Here is a 25,337-nt window from a genome sequence, read left to right on the forward strand (position 1 = left end):
TGTGCCCTCAAGCGATAAGGGGAGACAACTCGAACAGTGATGTCACTTGAAAGTGCAGAGATGTTGTTTGACATCATCACAAGAATGATCAAGATTTTGAAGCGAGATTCTTAACAATATCCATCATAATCTATGAGGTCGAGGAGGTTTTATCATGTATACTTTATTTTGTTATGAAATTCGTTGCAGATTCCTGTGTGTGGATCTATTACCAACTACACTACATTTTAAACTTTAAAAAATGAAGATAGACTTTTATTTTTCTCGAAATGGATATATTCAAGGCCCAGTCAAAGTGGCACAAATGAGTGTAAGATTGATCAGTCCAAAGGCTATATCTGAGATGACGTTTGTATTCTTGGGTCCTATAGATATATCATATTAAATGCCCTTGATATCAACATTCTAATGGGTCATATATGTCATTAACATCAAATATCGGATATACCTGAATGTTTGTGGTAAAGTGAGATAAAAAATCGTAAATTTAGATATCACAGTTTTTATTTAGACATCGAGGCCTCAGATGAAATGCTTGTTCGTAATTGTTTTAATGGGGGGTTCGAACAGATATTTCAAATATGGTAAACACCCCTCTTTAATTGAACTGTTTGAAGAATTGAGACAATATCAAGTTAAATAATATTGATACAAAATATGTCACATGATAAAACTCTGTTTGCTCAAATGTATGAGCAGGATCAGGGTTAAACGGCATCGCGTCACAACAGCATACTATATAATTGCCTGTCAACTAGAGCACTCAAATTCTTTCTTTGTGAAACGGAAATATACATGCTACCTGTATAAGTCAGAAGGGAATGTAAAGAGCCCAACTACCCTTTACCATTCAGGGCCCGGTTGTTCAGAACCCAGTTATTTTAACGCCAGGTTAACACCTAACCAACCGTTAAATATTTAACCACACATTAGTTAACCATGCTTTGAGAAACAACATAACCATTTGGTTAATTTAACGGAGAGTTAACGCTGACTTAATAACTAGTTAAGAGTTAACCGGGGTTTGAACAACCGGGCTCAGATTGACGGGGGTTATTGTTCCAGGGACTCTTTATATAGTCTCCCTGATTGTACTCACCTTCTTCACATTTAGACATACGCCACATAACTATCCTCATATCTCCCCTCGTCGATATACTGACAAAACATATGCATACAGTTAAACAATACCCTGTGTGTTTGTATTACAACACCTTCAGCTTATAGATCTGTTGTTATTATCAGGAAAACACCTTCATCTTACACATGTATATCTGTTGTTATTGTCAGGAAAACAACTTCGGCTTATAGATCTGTTGCTATTATCAGGAAAAAACACCTTCATCTTATACATGTATATATGTTGTTATTGTCAGGAACACACCTTCATCTTATACATGTATATCTGTTGTTATTATCAGGAAAACACCTTCAGCTTATAGATGTGTTGTTATTGTCAGGAAAACACCTTCATCTTATACATGTATATCTGTTGTTATTATCAGGAAAACACCTTCAGCTTATAGATCTGTTGTTATTATCAGGAAAACACCTTCAGCTTATAAATCTGTTGTTATTATCAGGAAAACACCTTCATCTTATACATGTATATCTGTTCTTATTGTCAGGAACACACCTTCAGCTTATAGATCTGTTGTTATCATCAGGAAAACACCTTCATCTTATACATGTATATCTGTTGTTATTATCAGGAAAACAACTTCAGCTTATAGATCTGTTGTTAATATCAGGAAAACACCTTCATCTTATACATGTAGATCTGTTCTTATTGTCAGGAACACACCTTCAGCTTATAGATCTGTTGTTATTATCAGGAAAACACCTTCGTCTAATACATGTATATCTGTTGTTATTATCAGGAAAACACCTTCGTCTTATACATGTATATCTGTTGTTATTGTCAGGAAAACACCTTCGTCTTATACATGTATATCTGTTGTTATTGTCAGGAAAACACCTTCAGCTTATAGATCTGTTGTTATTATCAGGAGCACACCTTCATCTTATAGATCTGTTGTTATTGTCAGGAACACACCTTCAGCTTAGAAATCTGTTGTTATTATCAGGAAAATACCTTCATCTTATACATGTATATCATTTCTTATTGTCAGGAACACACCTTCAGCTTATAGATCTGTTGTTATTATCAGGAAAACAACTTCGTCTGATACATGTATATATGTTCTTATTGTCAGGAAAACACCTTCAGCTTATAGATCTGTTGTTATTATCAAGAAAACACCTTCGTCTTATACATGTATATATGTTGTTATTGTCAGGAAAACACCTTCAGCTTATAGATCTGTTGTTATTATCAGGAAAACACCTTTTCCAACACTGGATTGTCTGGTCCAGATTCTTTCTTTCACAGACCGCTGTCATTTTGTTAGAATATTGCTGGAACGCGGCGTTAGGCAAACAAACTAACAACCAAACGCATGAGCACTCCGGTGTGGACGAGTGAGCTGCTCCACCGAGGCGGCTGAGTGCCTTGTGCATGTTCATGTCAACAACGCGTCTATATGTTTCGAGGATCAATATCACATCACTTATTTACAGACATATATAACTAGTACTACATGACAATGGTCGTCAACGCGTCGCGTCGACCACATCACAAAGCAGGTCCAACACTGGTTGGTTGATCAGTGCGCGACATATAGTCCTCAAGCGTGTCTGTGTGGCCTCAGTCAGGCGTGTGTTAATCACGGGGGTATATTAACATCACACAGTTTTACACTTTATTTATGTTCATATATAGCCGATCATTTGTCAACTTTCAGAACTTGACAATGGCTAAATGTCGCCGTTACAATACCCTCCTACATGTCCAGTGTGTGCATTCGTCACGAGATGTGGTCTGTTGATCGGTATGTTACTGAGAGTAATACGGACATTCAAGTGGGCTTCTCCAAAGACGGACTGGACGTTATATCCGCCAGTCGCGGGACGTCGCCCATCAATACTTTGAGAGGGTGCATCTTCATACGCGGGGATAAACGGTCGTCAGTTTTGAAATGGCAGTCTCGTCTGTTGTTAGCTATCTCTCATTAATTATTGGCACGTATCGACCAACAAACAACAGCAGCCTGAATATGTTGCACGTGTATTGATTCCTGCACAGTATAGCCCAAACCTTCCGGCCACAATCCGTATCGAAGGACATCGCTCCGGTATAGGTATTGCTCTCTACCAAGACAGAATCGTTTTGTGGAACATGGGTCTTCGGCGTGACGGCCAATAGTCTGCCTCAACGCTTGAACCACTAACCTTCCCCAAACTTTTAATCACTTCATCCTGCCCCAATGTTTGAACCACTATAGCTGGCACCAACGTTGGAACCACTATAGCCTGCCTCAATACTTGAACCACAACATATAGCCTGATCCAACGTTTGAACCATTAGTCTGCCCCAACGCTTGAACCACTATAGCCTACCCCAAACTTTGAACCACTACAGCCTGCCTCAATGCTTGAACCACTATACGGTAGCCTGCTCCAAACTTTGAATCATATCCTGCCTTAATGCTTGAACTACTATAGCTTGTCTCAACGTTTGAACCACTAAAGCCAGTCTCAACGTTTGAACCACTATAGCCTGTCTCAACGTTTGAACCACTATAGCTTGTCTCAACTTTTGAACCACTTTAGCCTGCCCCAAACATTGAACCACACCAGCCTGTCTCAATGCTTGAACCACTACAACCTGCCCCAAACTTTGAACCACAACAGCCTGCCTCAATGCTTGAACCACTACAACCTGTCTCAACGTTTGAACCACTATAGCCTGACCCAAACTGTGAACCACACCAGCCTGCCTCAATGCTTGAAACACTACAACCTGTCTCAACGTTTGAACCACTACAACCTGCCCCAAACTTTGAACCACAACAGCCTGCCTCAATGCTTGAACCACTACAACCTGTCCCAAACTTTGAACCACACCAGCCTGCCTCAGTGCTTGAACCACTACAACCTGTCTCAACGTTTGAACCACTACAACCTGCCCCAAACTTTGAACCACAACAGCCTGCCTCAATGCTTGAACCACTACAACCTGTCCCAAACTTTGAACCACACCAGCCTGCCTCAGTGCTTGAACCACTACAACCTGTCTCAACGTTTGAACCACTACAGCCTGCCCCAAACTTTGAACCACAACAGCCTGCCTCAATGCTTGAACTACTACAGCCTGTCTCAACGTTTGAACCACACCAGCCTGCCTCAGTGCTTGAACCACTACAACCTGCCTCAATGCTTGAACCACTACAACCTGCCCCAAACTTTGAACCACAACAGCCTGACTCAATGCTTGAACCACTACAACCTGCCCCAAACTTTGAACCACAACAACCTGACCCAGTGCTTGAACCACTACAACCTGCCTCAATGCTTGAACCACTACAACCTGCCTCAGTGCTTGAACCACTACAACCTGCCTCAATGCTTGAACCACTACAACCTGCCTCAGTGCTTGAACCACTACAACCTGCCTCAGTGCTTGAACCACAACAGCCTGCCTCAGTGCTTGAACCACTACAACCTGACTCAGTGCTTGAACCACTACAACCTGCCTCAGTGCTTGAACCACAACAGCCTGCCTCAGTGCTTGAACCACAACAGCCTGCCTCAGTGCTTGAACCACAACAGCCTGCCTCACTGCTTGAACCACTACAACCTGCCTCAGTGCTTGAACCACAACAGCCTGCCTCAGTGCTTGAACCACTACAACCTGCCTCAGTGCTTGAACCACAACAGCCTGCCTCAGTGCTTGAACCACTACAACCTGCCTCAATGCTTGAACCACTACAACCTGCCCCAGTGCTTGAACCACTACAACCTGCCCCAGTGCTTGAACCACTACAACCTGCCTCAATGCTTGAACCACTACAACCTGCCTCAATGCTTGAACCACTACAACCTGCCCCAGTGCTTGAACCACTACAACCTACCTCAATGCTTGAACCACTACAACCTGCCCCAGTGCTTGAACCACTACAACCTGCCTCAGTGCTTGAACCACTACAACCTGCCTCAGTGCTTGAACCACTACAACCTGCCCCAGTGCTTGAACCACTACAACCTGCCTCAGTGCTTGAACCACTACAACCTGCCTCAGTGCTTGAACCACAACAGCCTGCCTCAGTGCTTGAACCACAACAGCCTGCCTCAATGCTTGAACCACTACAACCTGCCCCAGTGCTTGAACCACAACAGCCTGCCTCAATGCTTGAACCACTACAACCTGCCCCAGTGCTTGAACCACTACAACCTGCCTCAATGCTTGAACCACTACAACCTGCCTCAATGCTTGAACCACTACAACCTGCCCCAGTGCTTGAACCACTACAACCTGCCTCAATGCTTGAACCACTACAACCTGCCCCAGTGCTTGAACCACTACAACCTGCCTCAGTGCTTGAACCACTACAACCTGCCTCAGTGCTTGAGCCACAACAGCCTGCCTCAGTGCTTGAACCACAACAGCCTGCCTCAATGCTTGAACCACTACAACCTGCCCCAGTGCTTGAACCACAACAGCCTGCCTCAATGCTTGAACCACTACAACCTGCCTCAATGCTTGAACCACTACAACCTGCCTCAGTGCTTGAACCACAACAGCTTGCCTCAATGCTTGAACCACTTTAGCCTGCCCCAGCTTTTGAACCACTGTTAGTATAAATAAAAATGAGTGATCTAAACGAGGGGATCTCTTTGCTTAGATAAGTTAAAATGGAATGACGAAATTAAGGAACCAAACACTGATCAACAGGCGTTCCATCCTCCGAATGTAAAAATAGTATGTGCCGTGAAGGCCTGGCGTATCGGGATAGACATCTCTGCGGTCGATATGCCTCTGGTTGCGAGAGATGGACTGTGTATAGAGGCTGGTGCATCGATGAATTTATACCTCTGTCGGCTGTCAATCACTCAGCTACCTGGATACTGACAACAACCTGACTAAACACTCTCCACATCTGAAGGTAGGCAACCTTCCTCTAAGCGTCTTTAGTTTTTTAATGTTTTCATTTGTTACAGAAATCTACGTTAGTCGTGTTTTCTTTTGTAGAGTGGAGTGTTAGTTAAGAAATGGCAGGAAATATTTCTGTTATTTGCCGAAACGATATCGAATGAATGACAAAGCATAAACACTGGCACATTTGTCTTTTTATACCTAACGCGTTCAATTATATGATTAAATAATCACACGAAGTACAGATTACATGTTGTGAATGGGTTCATAATGATCAGATTACATGAAAAAATATGGTTATTGTATAGGACGGGGAGATATAGATGGTATGTAGTTTCGGATAAGGAGGGGCATATTAAGGGAAGGTTCATAGTATGGGGCATAGAGGGAAATATAGATGGTCAAAAGTATGGGGCACAGAGGGAAATATAGATGGTCTATAGTATGGGACATAGAGGGAAATATAGATGGTCTATAGTATGGGACATAGAGGGAAATATAAATGGTCTAAAGTATGGGGCACAGAGGGAAATATAGATGGTCTATAGTATAGGACACGGAGGGGCGCCCTGTTGTGTGCAGAGCCTGGCAACCTGCATTAATATTTCCTTCATTGCGGTTCGTCTCACGTTCAACACACAGTTGACGCCGTTTAGAAACATGACAGCACTATATGAAGTAGCTAGCAGTCGAACAACGTTCATTTTGTAACAGGCAGCTTACACTGAAAGATGTGCCTTGTTGTCGGGGTCAGTTGAACGGGGAGCTATTACCAGGGGAATACGACGGAGCGAGCCAGTTGATTAATCATTTTCCTATCACTTGAGACTATCGTCAATACTTGAATACACACCAGGGAACCAGGGTCCGTTTCATTCGTCTCAGTTGCTTTGAATAATGATATATAGTTGTTGAAAAAAAGGACACTTTAGCAGTTTCATAGCAACCAAAACGTCCATGTTGAAGTTTATGTTCGACTGTCTCCCGTTACATACATAGTATATTAGGCCTGAATCCTGTGGGTGTCATTATGGGGTCGCCGTGTTTGGTCATGTTTTATGATGTTTACAAATTTGATTAAGTTTTTAAATACTTTGATATTGAACTATCATTCTATCGATTCCATTTAAGTATGTATTCATACGTTTCCAAGGAGACAAAATCACGTGACTGAAATTGATTCCCCCGTAATTGGATTTCAGAAGCGGCAGAAATCTCACCACTGATCAATTGAACAAACTTCAATAGCTGCATTTTGTGTATCATTGATTCAGGTCATCGGCATATTCGTATTGACTATCACATAATCGAAATGTGTGTATGTGAGTTGCTGATTACACATATTCGATCACACCCTAACCTATAGTCACCCAGTACAGCTCATTTTGTTGCAACATCCGTCGCTGTTAGTACTGTTATTTATGAAGTGAATGACGTTACTATGACTACGGCTAAACGCCAACGCCCCGCGACAGCTTCCGGGTGCTTCTACAACTGCATATTGTAATGAGGCGCAAAGTTATTAATAGCACGTTGCGCTGTTGCTACTGGTGGAGTGTCTCCACAGGTAGGTGTACACCACCGGCACAGCTGGACATGGAGCTGACAAGGAACCAGGTGCGGGGATCATGGTTGCCAGTCGATAATTCCGGCAAATAGTTGCGGGTGGCAATTACAAACGCATAGGATACCGTTGTAACAAATATCATACCACTGACGTCCAAACTAGCAGTTTCTTGTTCCTCTTGGTCGTATGTATGTATACACGGGTATGTCGCTTGATGTCCGCGGACAGGTTTTCATCTTCTCGGTATAAGTATATGTATGTATACACGGGTATGTCGCTTGATGTCCGCGGACAGGTTTTCATCTTCTCGGTATAAGTATATGTATGTATACACCGGTATGTCGCTTGATGTCCGCGGACTGGTTTTCATCTTCTCGGTATAAGTATTAGGTCAGATTATACACGTGATCAAAAGTTTAGGTCCTAAGTCCAGCATCCAGAGTCAGATTAACCACGTGATCACAAGCTTATGTCCTAAGTCCAGCATCCAGAGTCAGATTATACACGTGACCACAAGCTTAGGTCCTAACTCCAACATCCAGAGTCAGATTATACACGTGACCACAAGCTTAGGTCCTAACTCCAGCATCCAGAGTCAGATTATACACGTGATCACAAGTCTAGGTCCTAACTCCAGCATCCAGAGTCAGATTATACACGTGATCACAAGTCTAGGTCCTAACTCCAGCATCCCGAGTCAGATTATACACGTGATCACAAGTCTAGGTCCTAACTCCAGCATCCAGAGTCAGATTATACACGTGATCACAAGTCTAGGTCCTAACTCCAGCATCCAGAGTCAGATTATACACGTGATCACAAGTTTAGGTCCTAACTCCAGCATCCCGAGTCAGATTATACACGTGACCACAAGTCTAGGTCCTAACTCCAGCATCCCGAGTCAGATTATACACGTGATCACAAGTTTAGGTCCTAACTCCAGCATCTAGGGTCAGATTATACACGTGATCACAAGTTCAGGTCATAAGAGTAGTCCACAATGTATTCACACCTCCACATTGCCAGAAACGATGCGAAATAGTTTCTTCGTTGACTTATCAGAGAGCACATTGCAGATTCTTAGATTCCTACATCTAGTACAAGTAGAGGTTGAATGGACCTTCTGTATGAATGAACATATACTCTAATCATCCGAGTGTTCTTGTTCTTAGTTCTAGTGACAGTGCTAACGTATATCTCTGCCACGTGTTCTCTGCTTTCTAAACATGCTTTCTGTTTCATAATCATCATAATTCTACACCATCAACAGTGAAGTATGGCAGTAGTTTAGTTAGCGGTTCTAGAAACATGACTATTCTTAAATCAGTTCACGATTTCATTGTCAAAAGCGAAAGATTCGAGTAGCTTAATTTTATGCATGTAGTAATGGATAACTGCATTATCTTATTTCACAGACACCATATGTATTGGCTTCATATATTTCATTTGTGCATTTAGTATGTTTATGTTTAGCACTATCTTACATATAATCTTATATCTAACCCGCTGTTGTAAAGTTATTACCTGGAGAGGTATTTACATAAGCAAGTTTTGCTTGTTTACCGATACAGATTTGTTCTGAAATAAAAATATGTTTAAACCAAGTATGTGCCAACATTAAATAAGCTTGCAGGCAGCATTGTATGTTATATAAGATAACATGCAGATAAGACATCCGAACTATGGAGTTCACAGCATGCCAAAGAGTGTAAACATATAAGTGAAATCTCAACCGCCACTCTTTCCCAGTGTCGTCAAGCATGCAGGGGAAATATATCCGAAGCACAAATAGGATGTTTATCGCGGTCCATTAGTCAATTCTCACCGGGGCATAGTCCCAAGTTATTCATGAGGTGTCTCTGTGGAGATGTTCACAACCCATAAACTGCCCCATTACAACGGTCGACATATGCTGCTTTCACAATCCCGCCGGGCAATTTCATTAGAGCAATGCCATATGTACGCTGTGCAATATGTCAGCGTCATCGCGTTAAGTGTTATAGCTCATCCTGATTAGATACTTCAAAAGGATTTACCCGCTATCGATGTGTTCACACTGAAATGACAAATACATGAAGAATTGTTGATACTTGAAAAACAGCAACATCCGTCTCTGTATGCCTCACCCACCTCACCCGGCTCCCTTAGTTCCCTCCTCCACCCACCTCGGCATTTATTCCAAATTTAAAAATTCTAAAAATTCGCACGTTAAATCTTCTATATCAGTCAGTCAGTCTCTGTATGCCATTGAATCAAATCATTACAAAGACGACGAAATGGCAAATAATTCTTGGACAGCCATCGACAACTTTGTCAATTTAATTAATTGAAATCCAATCCCTAAGCACTTTTAAGATCTGCAAGATTACGTCTATTCTAGTGATATCTTAATGTCTATATATCTTTAACAAATTTTGTCTTTATTTGAGAATCGACAAGTTTACAGCATTAAGAGCTGGCCAAATGTGGGTTAAAATATAACACTGCGCTGCACTGCACAGCGCTGTCGCAGCGTTCGTTCCGTGTGGTGCGTCCTTTACACTGTTTCGCGTGATAGTGGGTTTAACGATGTATATTGTTTTGCACTGCAACCTATAGTTCTGAACCTGCCCTACCTTGTCCTATTGTAATACATTTTGCTCACGGTATTTTTACCTATATAACAGCTTCGTACGTGATTTGTATCCAAGTTGCTACAACTCCAGTGTTTGGCTAGATGCCAGATTTGACGCGTGCTTTTTCTTCATTACGACCAGGGTCTGTTCAGATATACAACAAATCTGTGTGTTATTCCTGACATAGTTTCCTTGGAGAATTTCCTTGGAGAAACGAGCTTAGGTTTAAGTGTGCACATTACTAAATGTCACCTTTTGAATTTTCTCACTCAAACTGATCAGAGGCGTATACATATAAAACAAGTGTGAGCAGACTAGATTCCTGTATGAAGATGTTCGCACGAAGTGTCACACATGTTGTTTCGAACCTGTGTCTGAACTGATTACTTTATGTACGGAATAGTTTCAACTCCCTGGAAGGGTTCCGTCGTCCTCACTGTGTGTGTGGCTGCGGGGAGTTTTGTTCACCCCGCAAACACACCCTGTCCCAGATAGCTGCTCTGTCACGTTACAGAATGTTGTTTTTCTACATAGTTTATAAAACGATTCATAAGATGTAGGCAGACAATGCGCTTCAGCTAAATTTTACGCTGAACAATTCCCTTCGTATCTGACTACACTGCATCTATTATTGAACCTGTCGATCACAGGAGCAGTGGGTCTCCTTCAACACTGAGACGTTAAACCTGCTGCTGCAGTAACAAACCGTTATTACCTTACAACTGTGGACTATCAGATCCATATCAACCTTTGTTCTATATTGGACCGCTTAGCGTGTTTCGTACTGAATAGAGGGGAACTTTAAGCTCGACCCTGTAGCTGACTTGAGCAACTGATCCGATATGCTATTGTTAGCTGATTGGAACACACTACAGGTAGAACATTTCCAGCTTGGCTCAGATCGATGTTCTCGTGTGGAATTAGGCTACGCTCGAGTGGAGTGAGTTCGTGAGGCAGTGGAGTGAGACTGGGCTGGGCGGGATTACTGGTCCACCCGTCGCCACGGACACTGTCAAACAGTTGCATCAGATTTCCAGACGCTACCCATACCTAAACAGGTGTACTTCTGTTGTAGTACTGGGGCCAGGTGAGTTGTGATTGTTTACCCTGTTTACGAAACACTTTTGTTTGTGAATTTTCTTCTGTATTCCTAGTTGTTGTCGACGACAGCAGAAAATACTTCATTAGATGTTAAGAAATTAATTGAATCGAAAAGCTACAATACCATCTTACCACTGATGCATTGGTTTCCAGCGGGAGGTAGCAAAACACTGCTACCTGCCCTCTCATTAATAACACGCTACGTCGATCTCTTATCTGACAGTAACGTCGATACACAAACTTGGTCGAGCCATAGGCTTAGTATCAACAGTCAATATGTATTCTTTCATTTTATTAGTTGATTTTAATGAGTTAATAATATTCTTTCATCTAACTTCGTCTAACGGAAATATATGTCCATATTGTCCACTGTCCGCAGCGAGTCTATTGAGATGCCCCCTTCGATATTGTTTCCTGATATATGTGTAAATATATGCCAGTTTGTCTATGTGATGAGTCACATGTGCCACTTGCGGGTTATGCGGCATTTTACGAGCTGAATGGTAAGGGGTACACATACAAGAACGCTTAGCTCCTAAAACCCCTTACACCTCTCTATCTAATGTGTGTTTGTTGTTTAACGCCGCACTCAGCAATATTCCAGCTATGTGACGGCCGACTGTAAATACAATCCAGTGATTGACATCATGATCATGCACACAGTTGGGTTACGATGACATGCATCAACCAAGTCAGCGAGCCTGACCACCCGATCCAGTTGGTCTCCTCTTACAAGCATAGTCGCCTTTTACGGAAAGCATGGGTTGCTGAGGACCTATTCCACCCCGGATCTTCACAGTTCACAGAGTTATAAAAACGCAGAATCGTGATGTAATAAAGATGTTATAAACATATATATACATTTATTTAACCAAAAGTCGGCATTATGACATGGAAGCTATTCACAGCGCTCGCTGTACTATTATGGCTCTGATTACAGCGATGTATTTTTAATTCCACGTGGACAGACTCCGAAGTTTGAGGATTTTTACGAGATTCTAGTTGTATTTTGACGCATCCTTCCGAGGCAAGAGCGCTCACTAGCCTTTTTTATGAAAGTCTTGTTGAAACTAGGCTTTGATACAGGATAGTGGACACACTCGCCTCGGGAACACGAATTTATCCTTTTGGAAGATTACTATCGTAAGGATATTCTTGCGAATTATAAACAAATTTTTCAGGGTACGCCACATGCATGCATAATAGCTGCGCCAAACATTGCTCAGTTGTGGTATGGCGACATAATATAGGCAATTTTATAGTATGACAGACAGGCAGTGAGGTGTATGGCAGATAGGTAATCAGGGTGTATGACAGATAGGTAATCAGAGTGTGTGACAGATAGGTAATCAGAGTGTGTGACAGACAGGTAATCAGGGTGTCTTACGGACAGGTAATCAGAGTGTGTGACAGACAGGTAATCAGAGTGTGTGACAGACAGGTAATCAGGGTGTATGACAGACAGGTAATCAGAGTGTGTGACGGACAGGTAATCAGGGTACTATGACGGACAGGTAATCAGGGTGTATGACGGATAGGTAATCAGGGTGTGTGACAGACAGGTAATCAGGGTGTGTGACGGACAGGTAATCAGAGTGTGTGACGGACAGGTAATCAGGGTGTATGACAGATAGGTAATCAGAGTGTGTGACAGATAGGTAATCAGAGTGTGTGACAGACAGGTAATCAGGGTGTCTTACGGACAGGTAATCAGGGTGTATGACAGACAGGTAATCAGAGTGTGTGACGGATAGGTAATCAGGGTGTATGGCAGATAGGTAATCAGGGTGTATGACAGATAGGTAATCAGAGTGTGTGACAGACAGGTAATCAGGGTGTCTTACGGACAGGTAATCAGGGTGTATGACAGACAGGTAATCAGAGTGTGTGACGGATAGGTAATCAGGGTGTATGACGGATAGGTAATCAGGGTGTGTGACAGACAGGTAATCAGGGTGTGTGACAGACAGGTAATCAAGGTGTATAACAGACAGGTGATCAGGGTGTATGACAGACAGGTAATCAGGGTGTATGGCAGACAGGCAATTAGGGTGTGTAACAGACAGGTAATCAAGGTGTATGACAGACAGGTAAACAGAGTATATGACAGACAGGTAATCAGGGTGTGTGACAGACAGGTAAACAGAGTATGTGACAGACGGGTAATCAGGGTGTGTGACAGACAGGTAATCAGGGTGTGTGACAGACGGGTAATCAGAGTATATGACGGGCAGGTAATCAGTGTGTATGGCAGACAGGTAATCAGGGTGTATGGCAGACAGGTCATCAGTGTGTACGACAGACAGGTAATCAGGGTGTATGACAGACAGGTAATCAGGGTGTAGGACAGATAGGTAATCAGTGTGTATGACAGATAGGGTGTATGGCGGTGGTAGTCGGAATATATATTAGGAAGATAGGTGATGTGTACTTGTATATACTTTATTATGCACTAAGCGTCTTATGACATCCGGACTGGTCTTGTTACAGACTGACGTCATGGACATCAACCCCGCTGACTTGAGGCAGCACTGCCAGAAGGAAATTGCAAACCCCACAGGTTCTGCCGTGGATAGATTCAGAAGCAAGATCTTTTTGAGAAAAGGAACAGCAGGGATTAAGAGTATAGGCAGGTATGTACATGCCTACCACTGACCACACAGCTATGGCTGGGGAGGTATGTATGGACCTACCACTGACCACACAGCTACGACTGGGGAGGCATGTATGTACCTACCACTGACCACACAGCTATGACTGGGCAGGTATGTATGGACCTACCACTGACCACACAGCTACGACTGGGGAGGTATGTATGGACCTACCACTGACCACACAGCTACGACTGGGGAGGTATGTATGTAGCTACCACTGACCACACAGCTATGACTGGGGAGGTATGTATGGACCTACCACTGACCACACAGCTACGACTGGGGAGGTATGTATGGACCTACCACTGACCACACAGCTACGACTGGGCAGGTATGTATGTAGCTACCACTGACCACACAGCTACGACTGGGCAGGTATGTATGGACCTACCACTGACCACACAGCTACGACTGGGGAGGTATGTATGGACCTACCACTGACCACACAGCTACGACTGGGCAGGTATGTATGTACCTACCACTGACCACACAGCTACGACTGGGCAGGTATGTATGTACCTACCACTGACCACACAGCTACGACTGGGCAGGTATGTATGGACCTACCACTGACCACACAGCTATGACCGGGGACGTATGTATGTAGCTACCACTGACCACACAGCTATGACTGGGGAGGTATGTATGGACCTACCACTGACCACACAGCTACGACTGGGGAGGTATGTATGGACCTACCACTGACCACACAGCTACGACTGGGCAGGTATGTATGTAGCTACCACTGACCACACAGCTACGACTGGGGAGGTATGTATGGACCTACCACTGACCACACAGCTACGACTGGGGAGGTATGTATGGACCTACCACTGACCACACAGCTACGACTGGGCAGGTATGTATGTACCTACCACTGACCACACAGCTACGACTGGGCAGGTATGTATGTACCTACCACTGACCACACAGCTACGACTGGGGAGGTATGTATGGACCTACCACTGACCACACAGCTATGACTGGGCAGGTATGTATGTAGCTACCACTGACCACACAGCTATGACCGGGGACGTATGTATGTAGCTACCACTGACCACACAGCTACGACTGGGCAGGTATGTATGTAGCTACCACTGACCACACAGCTATGACCGGGGACGTATGTATGTACCTACCACTGACCACACAGCTATGACCGGGCACGTATGTATGTACCTAACATGTTCCTTCTCAATGACATAGAACTGAGTGAAGTAAACACTGAACTGTGGCCGTAACTGCCTTGTAATGCTGCATAGGCAAGGCAGTAGACTAAATTATTCTAAAATATTTTGCTTTTGTAAACAAACATTAGTACACTGCAGATACTTGACTGTGTACACATCTTTCATTCTTCATGTTGACAACTAGCATCCTCTCCTTTTTCAGGATGTTTAAGATTTTCGATGATGACGGCAACCGGAATCTGAGCCGGGAGGAGTTCAAGAAGGGGGCAACAGAACGCGGCATCAAACTTGAGGAAAAGGAAATGGAGGAACTCTTTGCCGAAATTGACAAGGATTCCACAGGATTTATCGAATATGAGGAATTTTTGAAAGCACTTCGGGTATGTGAGAACTCTTGTTGTGCTGTTCAAACAGACCCCACAAAGCATGACCTCTTGTAGTCCACAGAATAGCTTGTGTCGTTGCATCAGTTCAATTTCACATTGGATGTAGGTTCAAACACTGACTCCGTCTGTCTCTAGGGCCCGATGTCTGAAAGCCGGATGGACCTTGTGAAGAAGGCCTTCAAAAAGCTGGACGAGACCGGTGACGGCGTTGTGACGGACCAGGATCTGGTAAAGAAGTACGACATCAAGCACCATCCCAAGTACAAGAGTGGGGAGTGGACTGCTACACAGTGCAGACGCTCATTCTTAGACACTTTCGACATTCAGGATAACCCAGATGGAAAAGTATGTGACATCCACTTAGTTTTGTAGTAAATGGTAAATCATGAATGTAAGTTCCAACCTCTTCTATCCCACCCAACCCCACCCAAAAGATTCTATCACTTCCTTTGCCCCATTCTTGAAACTCACAGGATTCACAAGAATCAACAGGAACAAGAATAGGAAGAAATATGCATGTTGATAGCTGAAGAAAAGTTACTTCTTTTTGTCGCAGCAAAAAAAAATCCCAAATCAGTCAAGTGTCCCTCAAAATCTCATGTGGATCTTTTTTTTTAAATATAGGTAACTATAGAGGAATTCATAAACTACTACAGCGGAGTGAGCATCAGCATCGACAAAGATGCCTACTTTGACCTTATGATGAGGAATGCCTGGAATCTCTAGCAACCCCAGGACAGGTGAGATACGGGTGGGATCATTGTTGAGTGGAGCACGCTTCATTTAGACATGGAGTATAGCAGTGTGATCTCTAGCAACCCCAGGACAGGTGAGATACGGATGGGATCATTGTTGAGTGGAGCATGCTTCATTTAGACATGGAGTATAGCAGTGTGATATGGAACATGGAGTATAGTAGTGAGACATGGAACATAGAGTATAGTAGTGTGACATGGAGTATAGTAGTGTGATATAGAACATAGAGTATAGTAGTTTGACATGGAGTATAGTAGTGTGATATAGAACGTAGAGTATAGTAGTGTGATATGGAGTATAGTAGTGAGACATGGAGTATAGTAGTGAGACATGGAGTATAGTTGTGTGATATGGAACATAGATTATAGTAGTGTGACATGGAGTATAGTAGTGTGATATAGAACGTAGAGTATAGTAGTGTGATATGGAACATAGAGTATAGTAGTGTGACATGGAGTATAGTAGTGTGATATAGAACATAAAGTATAGTAGTGTGACATGGAGTATAGTAGTGTGACATGGAACATAGAGTATAGTAGTGAGACATGGAGTATAGCAGTGTGACATGGAACATAGAGTATAGAAGTGTGACATGGAACACAGAGTATAGTAGTGTGACATGAAGTATAGTAGTGTGACATGGAGTATAGTAGTGAGACATGGAGTATAGTAGTGTGACATGGAACATAGAGTATAGAAGTGTGACATGGAACACAGAGTATAGTAGTGTGACATGAAGTATAGTAGTGTGACATGGAGTATAGTAGTGTGACATGGAGTATAGTAGTGTGACATGGAGTATAGTAGTGTGACATGGAGTTTAGTAGTGTGATATGGAACATAGAGTATAGTAGTGTGACATGGAGTATAGTAGTGTGATATGGAACATAGAGTATAGTAGTGTGACATGGAGTATAGTAGTGTGATATGGAACATAGAGTATAGGAGTGTCACATGGAGTGTAGTAGTGTGACAGAGTATAGTAGTGTGACATGGAACATAGAGTATAGTAGTGTGACATGGAGTATAGTAGTGTAACATGGAACATAGAGTATAGTAGTGTGACATGGAGTATAGTAGTGTGATATGGAACATAGAGTATAGTAGTGTGACATGGAGTATAGTAGTGTGATATGGAACATAGAGTATAGTAGTGTGACATGGAGTATAGTAGTGTGACATGGAACATAGAGTATAGTAGTGTGACATGGAGTATAGTAGTGTGACATGGAGTATAGTAGTGTGATATGGAACATAGAGTATAGTAGTGTCACATGGAGTATAGTAGTGTCACATGGAGTATAGTAGTGTCACATGGAACATAGAGTATAGTAGTGTGACATGGAGTATAGTAGTGTCACATGGAGTGTAGTAGTGTGACATGGAGTATAGTAGTGTGATATGGAACATAGAGTATAGTAGTGTGATATGGAACACAGAGTATAGTAGTGTGACATGGAGTATAGTAGTGTGATATGGAACATAGAGTATAGTAGTGTGATATGGAACATAGAGTATAGTAGTGTGATATGGAACATAGAGTATAGTAGTGTGACATGGAGTATAGTAGTGTGGTATGGAACATAGAGTATAGTAGTGTGACATGGAGTATAGTAGTGTGATATGGAACATAGAGTAAAGTAGTGTGACATGGAGTATAGTAGTGTGATATGGAACATAGAGTATAGTAGTGTCACATGAAGTATAGTAGTGTCACATGGAGTATAGTAGTGTCACATGAAGTATAGTAGTGTCACATGGAGTATAGTAGTGTGACATGGAGTATAGTAGTGTCACATGGAGTGTAGTAGTGTGATATAGAACGTAGAGTATAGCAGTGTGATATGGAACATAGAGTATAGTAGTGTGACATGGAGTATAGTAGTGTGATATGGAACATAGAGTATAGTAGTGTGACATGGAATATAGTCGTGTGACATGGAACATAGAGTATAGTAGTGTGACATGGAGTATAGTAGTGTGACATGGAACATAGAGTATAGTAGTGTGACATGGAACACAGAGTATAGTAGTGTGACATGAAGTATCGTAGTGTGACATGGAGTATAGTAGTGTGACATGGAGTATAGTAGTGTGACATGGAACATAGAGTATAGTAGTGTGACATGGAGTATAGTAGTGTGACATGGAGTAAAGTAGTGTGATATGGAACATAGAGTATAGTAGTGTGATATGGAACATAGAGTAAAGTAGTGTGATATGGAACATTGAGTATAGTAGTGTGATATGGAACATAGAGTAAAGTAGTGTGATATGGAACATAGAGTATAGTAGTGTGACGACATGGAGTATAGTAGTGTGACATTGAGTATAGCAGTGTGACATGGAGTATAGTAGTGTGATATGGAACATAGAGTATAGTATCACGGAACTATTTTCACGGTATTTTAGTGATTTTTGATACATCTTTTCATTTGAATTTATGCTTTCTCCATTTCAATTCAGTTAATGTTATCAGTATTATTTTTTTCAGCTTCTACAACAACGTGGACCGTGTGGGTCACACAAGATGTCCACCAAGGTCAACATTCGAACATCAAAAGTCAAGAACCTGAATCTGGTTATCTGACCTTTGTGGGTGTCTCCACTTGTCTCCACTTGTCGGAACACCATTTGCTATTTTTAAGACGTCCAGGCTGTAAATTATCTGTTTAAATTTAAACTTAATCATCAGTTCCTATCAAAGAAGTCAGTAAATTCCTAAAGGTTGAGATGACGCCCGTGTTCCTTGTCACTGTAACTAGGCAGTAGTTGTTGATCGGGGCAGCTGATTAGGACTGTGGTAACCACCTTGCCAGGGGGACAGCATCAATGTTCACACAGTAGGTAACAGGAATACTGTTGAGTATCTCCGGCTATAAATAGTTCTTTGGGGGAAATGAGGCCGGGCGACGAATTCTGCTAGGGGTATGCTATATTCAACGTTAGTTAGTCCGTTCCTGTTTGAGTATCCAGCCACCACCACCAGACAAGGGAGTCGGAAAGCAGATATCCCTGAACCCTTTAACATTCTATACATATCTATGTTTACACATTGTATCTCGCTTGAATTAAGTTTAATTCCATCGACATTTGACCACACTGTCATTTTATGTACGTTTTCAAGTTAAGGCGGCGCATGTTTTGTTTTGAATACTAAAGCGGATATGACCTGTTTCTCCTCTAATGTTTCTAATGCATGTAAATTTCATTCATAAAACCTGTATGTGACTTTTGTTGTACTTTTTAAGTTTGCTCAATACAAATAAAACATTGTCATCTTTCTGCCGTGTGTGCTGCGCTTTGTTTCGAAACGTGCGGTAATTATCCTGGGGAATAAACTTTCGCTGTATGTATGTATGAAATAAAAAATTCTACGCGTACTTCATATATAGTAGTGGCGGTTTCGTTTTTTTTATGAATTTGATCTATAGCTGGGATCCATTACCTATCTATTGTGATAGATTTATGCAGGAAGTAAAACCCAACTATTTTAACCCCAAACAAATTCTTTGCAAAGATGGAAGCCAGCTTGAATCCCCCATCAATGTTGAGGAAAGGTTTTGTATGAATATTATAACGCCGCTTCACTTATCACGAAGGCTTGTGGTTGAGCTTGGCATTAAAACGGGTTTAGCCAAAATATGTTGCTCTCGTGTGATCAATTCTCGGTTGGCCGTTACGTGCGAACGTGTCGATTGCTCACCCTCCCCACAGCCCCAGCGCGTCTCTGTACATCTGGGAAAACCAGAGTACCGCAAATACGTCTGATATCAAACGACAGAGTGAGTGAAGGTTTTGTTTTCTCAACCTGGCAACATTACAGCTATACTACTCAAAGTTTGCTAAGGATCGCCACTTAAACTAATACTTCAAATTGTGTTGACACAGCTAAAGACAATATTGCGTGAAGACATGCTTAACATGAAACCGTTGTCATGTGCCACGCAGTGACAAACAACAGACTACCGACAATCAGTCAGAACACCCGGAAGATGAGAGTGTCTGACCAGAACTTCTAAAACGTCAGAAAAGTCACAAAAACAAATTCCCTGTCAAAAAACAACAACTCTCAGTGGCGTATTGTGATCCACGTGATCACAGCCAGGCACCGTCGTCTCATGCTCCCAATAAGTGTCTGTGATGGTTGCCAAGGGAAGATTGTTCCACTCTTCAGTAGGAGCCATTGCCGGGCTCCTGTGTCCTTTGTAGGGTTGTCGGAATAGAAGGACAGGGCGTCGTGAAAGAGCGATCTGCAGCTGGTACGACATGTGCTCGATAGGGTCTAGTGACCTGGACTGGCACTTCATGTGGACAGTGGTCTCCTGCTCTAAGTAGGCATCAACGACCCTGGCACTATGGGGTCCATGAGAATTAAGTCCGGTCTGATTGTACCATCATACGGTCTCACGTACACATCCAGAATGTCATCCCAGTAGCGCCTACCTACTATGGAATCCTGTCTCTTTCTCCTTGGCTTGCCACACTTGGGCACAACGATTTGTGAAGAACAGACATACAGTATCTCGATTCATCAGTGAAAGGAACTGGAGGCCAGTCCGGGTCTGCGCCGTCTGGGCTATGATGACATGATCGGTCACGGCACATTTAACCATAGGCCGACCTCCATTGTATTCAACACCTATACTGCATGCAATCATTGATAAACATCCTAAGCTGAAAAGACTTTTATATGTCACTCATTCGGGATTAAAGCACCACATTTATTACAACTATCGTATTTCTTTTGCGGCAAATCAAGTCTTTCTTACATGAATACATGTATATAGGTTTTTTTTTTTCTTTTATCATTCGTAGGTAAAAATCTCTGTCTGTCATAAATCAATAGTGTTATACGTCGATGGTCACGGCATTAATTGAATTTCCATTTTGTTCCAAAATTCACTTTGCTCACTACAGTATTGAAATATTGGAAAGAATAACATTAATATGCTAAATTGCTATTACAAATTTTTCCATAGTTTGTTTGGTGTTTTTTTGTCTTTTGTTGGTTTTGTTTTTTTGTCGCAAAGCCATGAATTAAAGTGACGTTAGTAAGAGGCACCTTTTCCCCCATAGCAATTCCTAGTATTTGTTCATTGAACTGTCCGTTTAATGCATATTTGTTGTGCTTTCAAAGATTAATTCCACTCTTCACAAGATGAACTCGACTAAGAAATACTTCAGTGTTATCATAACCATTATTCGACAGCTTCTAGTTCAGGGACTTGACATGTGTGTGGGGGAGGAGTGGGGGTGGGTGTGGGGGCGGGTGCTGTCTGAGTTTATTGAAGGCGGTATTAAGACTTGAGGAGGGGGATGTTATAAATGCAGTTGTCGATGACAGGTATACACACAACATTTCCATGCATAAATAAACACAAAGGACACAAACGTTGCCATTGCCATCGACGCATAATTGACTTAATTGACATTTACAACGAAAAGCATTTTCAAAGGTATATGTGGTAGTATGTGCCTGCGGGTGTACGTGCGTGAGAGAGAGAGAGAGAGAGAGAGAGAGAGAGAGAGAGAGAGAGAGAGAGAGAGAGAGAGAGAGAGAGAGGCAGAATTTCTGCATCGAAGTGAAAATTAAACTCTTCACCAGTTCACCATAGTAAACACAAGTGCCCGAGGACCCACTATACCCCGAGACCACACACATCCAACTTCAAATACACGCAAAGCAAAAAGCTTAACTTTGGAAAAATTCAGTTATATTCGGGTATAAGTCGTGTATGAAAACTAATCGCGTAGTACATTATTAGTCGAGTACTAGGAGAGTTTTCTCTTGTTCATTATAATTTTCTCCTTGTCATACATTCAGACTGTTTTTTGGAAGAGCTGTTAATGTAACTGCAAAATATACGTATTTCCTTTGGAGTGTAATATTAAACATTGTAATTTCATATAAACAGTTAATTGTATAGCTTTTTTATTTTTTTATAACTAAAGTATCTAATAATTAAACAATAATATTGCTATTAAATCTATGCACACATGTTGAAGAAATTGAAAAACAAAATTTGTGATCGTTTGACAGAATATTGATGTCTAACTGTTCACCAAAATCGCGTTTAATCCGTGACACCCGATTGATGAATTACTCCTCTCGTTTTGTATAGTATAATCAATTGTTAGACTTTTTTTTATAGATATTGTTATCACAAGATATTTAGTTGTTTACTTTACAAATACATATACATTTAAAAATATATTTGTTTGTTTTGAAATAATCTTTTGAGTATTTCAATTAAGTAAATTTGATGCCTAAAAGGTGTGCGTCTTATCCAATTAAGACACACGATCAACCGATTTAATTTACTACCTATCAATGACAGTCGTTTAATGCTGTATCTAAAAGCGCCAAATTCTGTTTTACAAATCGAGATTTGTCATTTTAAGAACAAAAATAAGTTGAGATATATATTAATCAATATACAAAAGTCGTCTTTATCCGACGTCGTAACAGACATAATACAAGACATGACGCCAAACAAAGGTAACACATGGTCTGTAAATTCATTACATTGTATTATAAGTCAAGCTGACAACAATTTTAAGTGCATGGTTTCCGTGTCGATAGTTGTGTTTAGTTACTCGTAAACACATGAATACGAAAAGATATTGTCGTCTCATATTTATTTTCGGCATTGGTGTCTTTTAATATAAAAATCAGGACATTTCTGTTATTTTTGCAAATTATGGTGCAATATAATTGATACAGTGGACAGTTCTCACTTTATATAAAACATAATACAAAATAGGTCATACAGAGCGTCATTGTGGATACAAGACGGCCGCACCATACTGAAACATACTGAGAGTTTCATTACATAGGTGAGTCTTGAGTACTGCAAGTCTGTCATCAAGGGCTTTATACATCCTATTTCTGGGAAGGATGGCGCCATCGGCATGTAGGTGAAGAAGTTATTTTCACCATGTGACTGTTCTGTCCTATGGACAAGAGCATCTGCGGGGACTGTCGCAGTAGTCTCTAATGGTTGTGTTTCAAACTGCTGACGATGTCGGTGGTATTGATGTTGATGGACAACTTCCAGTGATTGTGATCACATTTGGTAGCAGACGGAGTGCCAAGTGACTTCCACCACACGAAGTTGGGATGAATCTGATGTTGACTTGTGCGTCCATCATGTTGCAATGACCTTCCATAGTTGTCAGTCCCTTTTACATTGTACAATGCGTCATCATCTTCCTGTAGGGGAATAGTAGCGAAAATTCAGTTGTTCACCGTCCTGCGAAAACACCAGCCAGGTATACCCCGAGTGTTTCTGCTACTACTTATATATAATTCACATTTTCTCTCGTGCACATACGATTTATGTAAATTTGGTTATTTCTAACCCTGTGGGTAATAAAAAAATGAATGTTTTAGGTCTAGGGAGATGTAAATACACTTTCAGTTATAATCGCCTGCTGCCTAATCGAAAACGATGGCCCAACAAAGGGAATCGTTGAGCCTTTGAATATCCATGGCTGCAAAATCAATGTGGGCGAATACTGTACACTACTTGTATAATTGTACATAGAATAAATGTGTAGAATTGAGAAAATTTAACATCCCCACTCCTATAATAAATGTCCAATCCCTAAATAATGCTTGAACACAGAACTTTTTAATTGAAAAAAATAGAACTGTGACCCGTATTAGATCACGAAAGCGGAACACGTCGTTCAACGCAGCTGAGGAACTCTATATAATGAGGTACAGCAACAATGGAACAGTCGGCAGATGGCTGCACAAAATGCAACCAAAGCCATGCATACTCCTACTCAAATGAAATGAAAGTTTACATTCCCACCTCACGCCTCAGACTCGGTCACAAAAAAGCACTATGACAAGGTTTGTCCATCTTGCAATCAACCTAAATCCATTGCTTACATGTTACTGGAATGTCAAGACCATGCCCCGGCCTACTTCGGCTAAAACAAGAATTGCAGTTAGATCAGCTACAACTGTCGTAGATCTCCTGAAGCCAAGAGATGCAATAGCGAAGGCCAAACTAACTAATTTCTGAGAGAAGGATAGCTACTCGAACGTATATAAACAGAGCAGCCAAAGATAACAATGAAATTAGATCAATATACGAAAATAGAAATCATAACAATACAAAAACAGAAATTCTAGGAATATCAAAACTCGCAATAGATAGCCCTATGTGTATCCTACTCACACAAATTGCTGCGGCAGAAGCTAGGCGACCTCTGAAACACGGCTGAACAACAATGGAAAAGTGCTATCTATGTAGAATAACACACACTGAATTGTATCGTGTTTGCCAATGACATTCAAATATTTTTGCTTTGGTATATCTTGCCAGAGATAGAATTTAATCCATGAGCGTGCTGGAAAGATATCTCTCCACAATGAATATATATACCTAACGTTTGGGGCAACCAAGCCTCATTGTTTATTCATTAGGCCTACCTTTGTGACTATCCTCGTGGCGACATAATGCATATATGATATAATAAAATGGCACATCGATATATGATATATCCACGTTGATAAGATGCCGTCCATGTTTTTGTCCCGACTCTCATTTATCGTGCATGTTTATTTTGCGCCCCCCTACCCAACCCTACTTTGCGCATCCTGACCTTGTGTCAATGTGATCTATGTTTGTAGATTCCTGGTTATATGTTATCCAGGTGATCGGGCATACTGAAAGTTAAAATATAACACTGTGACTAATTCATTATCAAATACACCCCTACATATATCCAAAAAGCTGTAACCGCGTTTGGGCAATATATGGGACATACTTTAAAAAATGCAGACATCTGTTATACGAATATTGTTTTCTTTGCGCGCACTTGTTCCGAGTTACCAATTATTTTTTTTGTTCCAGTGGCACATTGTAGTCTTGTTAACATAAGACTGACCTGAAACTACTCTTTGTATACAGCTTAATTAGTTCCGTTTCATCACAGTCAGCACAATTAGTTGTATAAGCTCTAATTAAGACATTCTTTGATTAAGACACTAATCTGTTCCTTTGTATGCAATGACCGCTCCCTGTCGCGGTAGCAACAAGCAAAATAAAGGTCT

At 41.6% G+C, this 25,337-nt stretch overlaps 1 protein-coding gene across 2 annotated transcripts; it reads left to right on the forward strand.

Annotated features, from left to right (window-relative positions):
- The first annotated feature begins 5,896 nt into the window (after positions 1-5,896).
- On the forward strand, positions 5,897-19,593 carry LOC139478999 (calcyphosin-like protein). Of its 2 annotated transcripts, none has more exons than XM_071261721.1 (6): positions 5,897-6,005; positions 13,769-13,911; positions 15,325-15,502; positions 15,644-15,853; positions 16,133-16,248; positions 18,759-19,593. In XM_071261721.1, exons 2-5 carry the CDS (start codon positions 13,778-13,780, stop codon positions 16,232-16,234), a joined length of 624 nt encoding a protein of 207 aa, XP_071117822.1. In that variant the 5' UTR covers positions 5,897-6,005; positions 13,769-13,777; the 3' UTR covers positions 16,235-16,248; positions 18,759-19,593. The 2 variants fall into 2 exon arrangements, with proteins under 2 accessions (XP_071117822.1, XP_071117823.1); XM_071261722.1 differs by lacking the exon at positions 5,897-6,005 and adding an exon at positions 11,118-11,264.
- Positions 19,594-25,337: the final 5,744 nt, after the last annotated feature.

Source organism: Haliotis cracherodii, unplaced genomic scaffold (assembly GCF_022045235.1).
Source record: "Haliotis cracherodii isolate W230 unplaced genomic scaffold, xgHalCrac1.p SCAF_4, whole genome shotgun sequence".
In the NCBI taxonomy this organism is placed as follows: Eukaryota; Metazoa; Mollusca; class Gastropoda; order Lepetellida; family Haliotidae; genus Haliotis; species Haliotis cracherodii.

What these genes read in the sequence shown, in the direction of transcription:
- LOC139478999 (XM_071261721.1), top strand. Translation starts at nt 13,778, where the DNA reads ATGGACATCAACCCCGCTGACTTGAGGCAGCACTGCCAGAAGGAAATT. An exon ending in AATTTTTGAAAGCACTTCGG is followed by an intron (nt 15,503 to 15,643) that starts GTATGTGAGAAC and finishes GTCTGTCTCTAG; the next exon opens with GGCCCGATGTCTGAAAGCCG. An exon ending in AGGATAACCCAGATGGAAAA is followed by an intron (nt 15,854 to 16,132) that starts GTATGTGACATC and finishes TTTTAAATATAG; the next exon opens with GTAACTATAGAGGAATTCAT.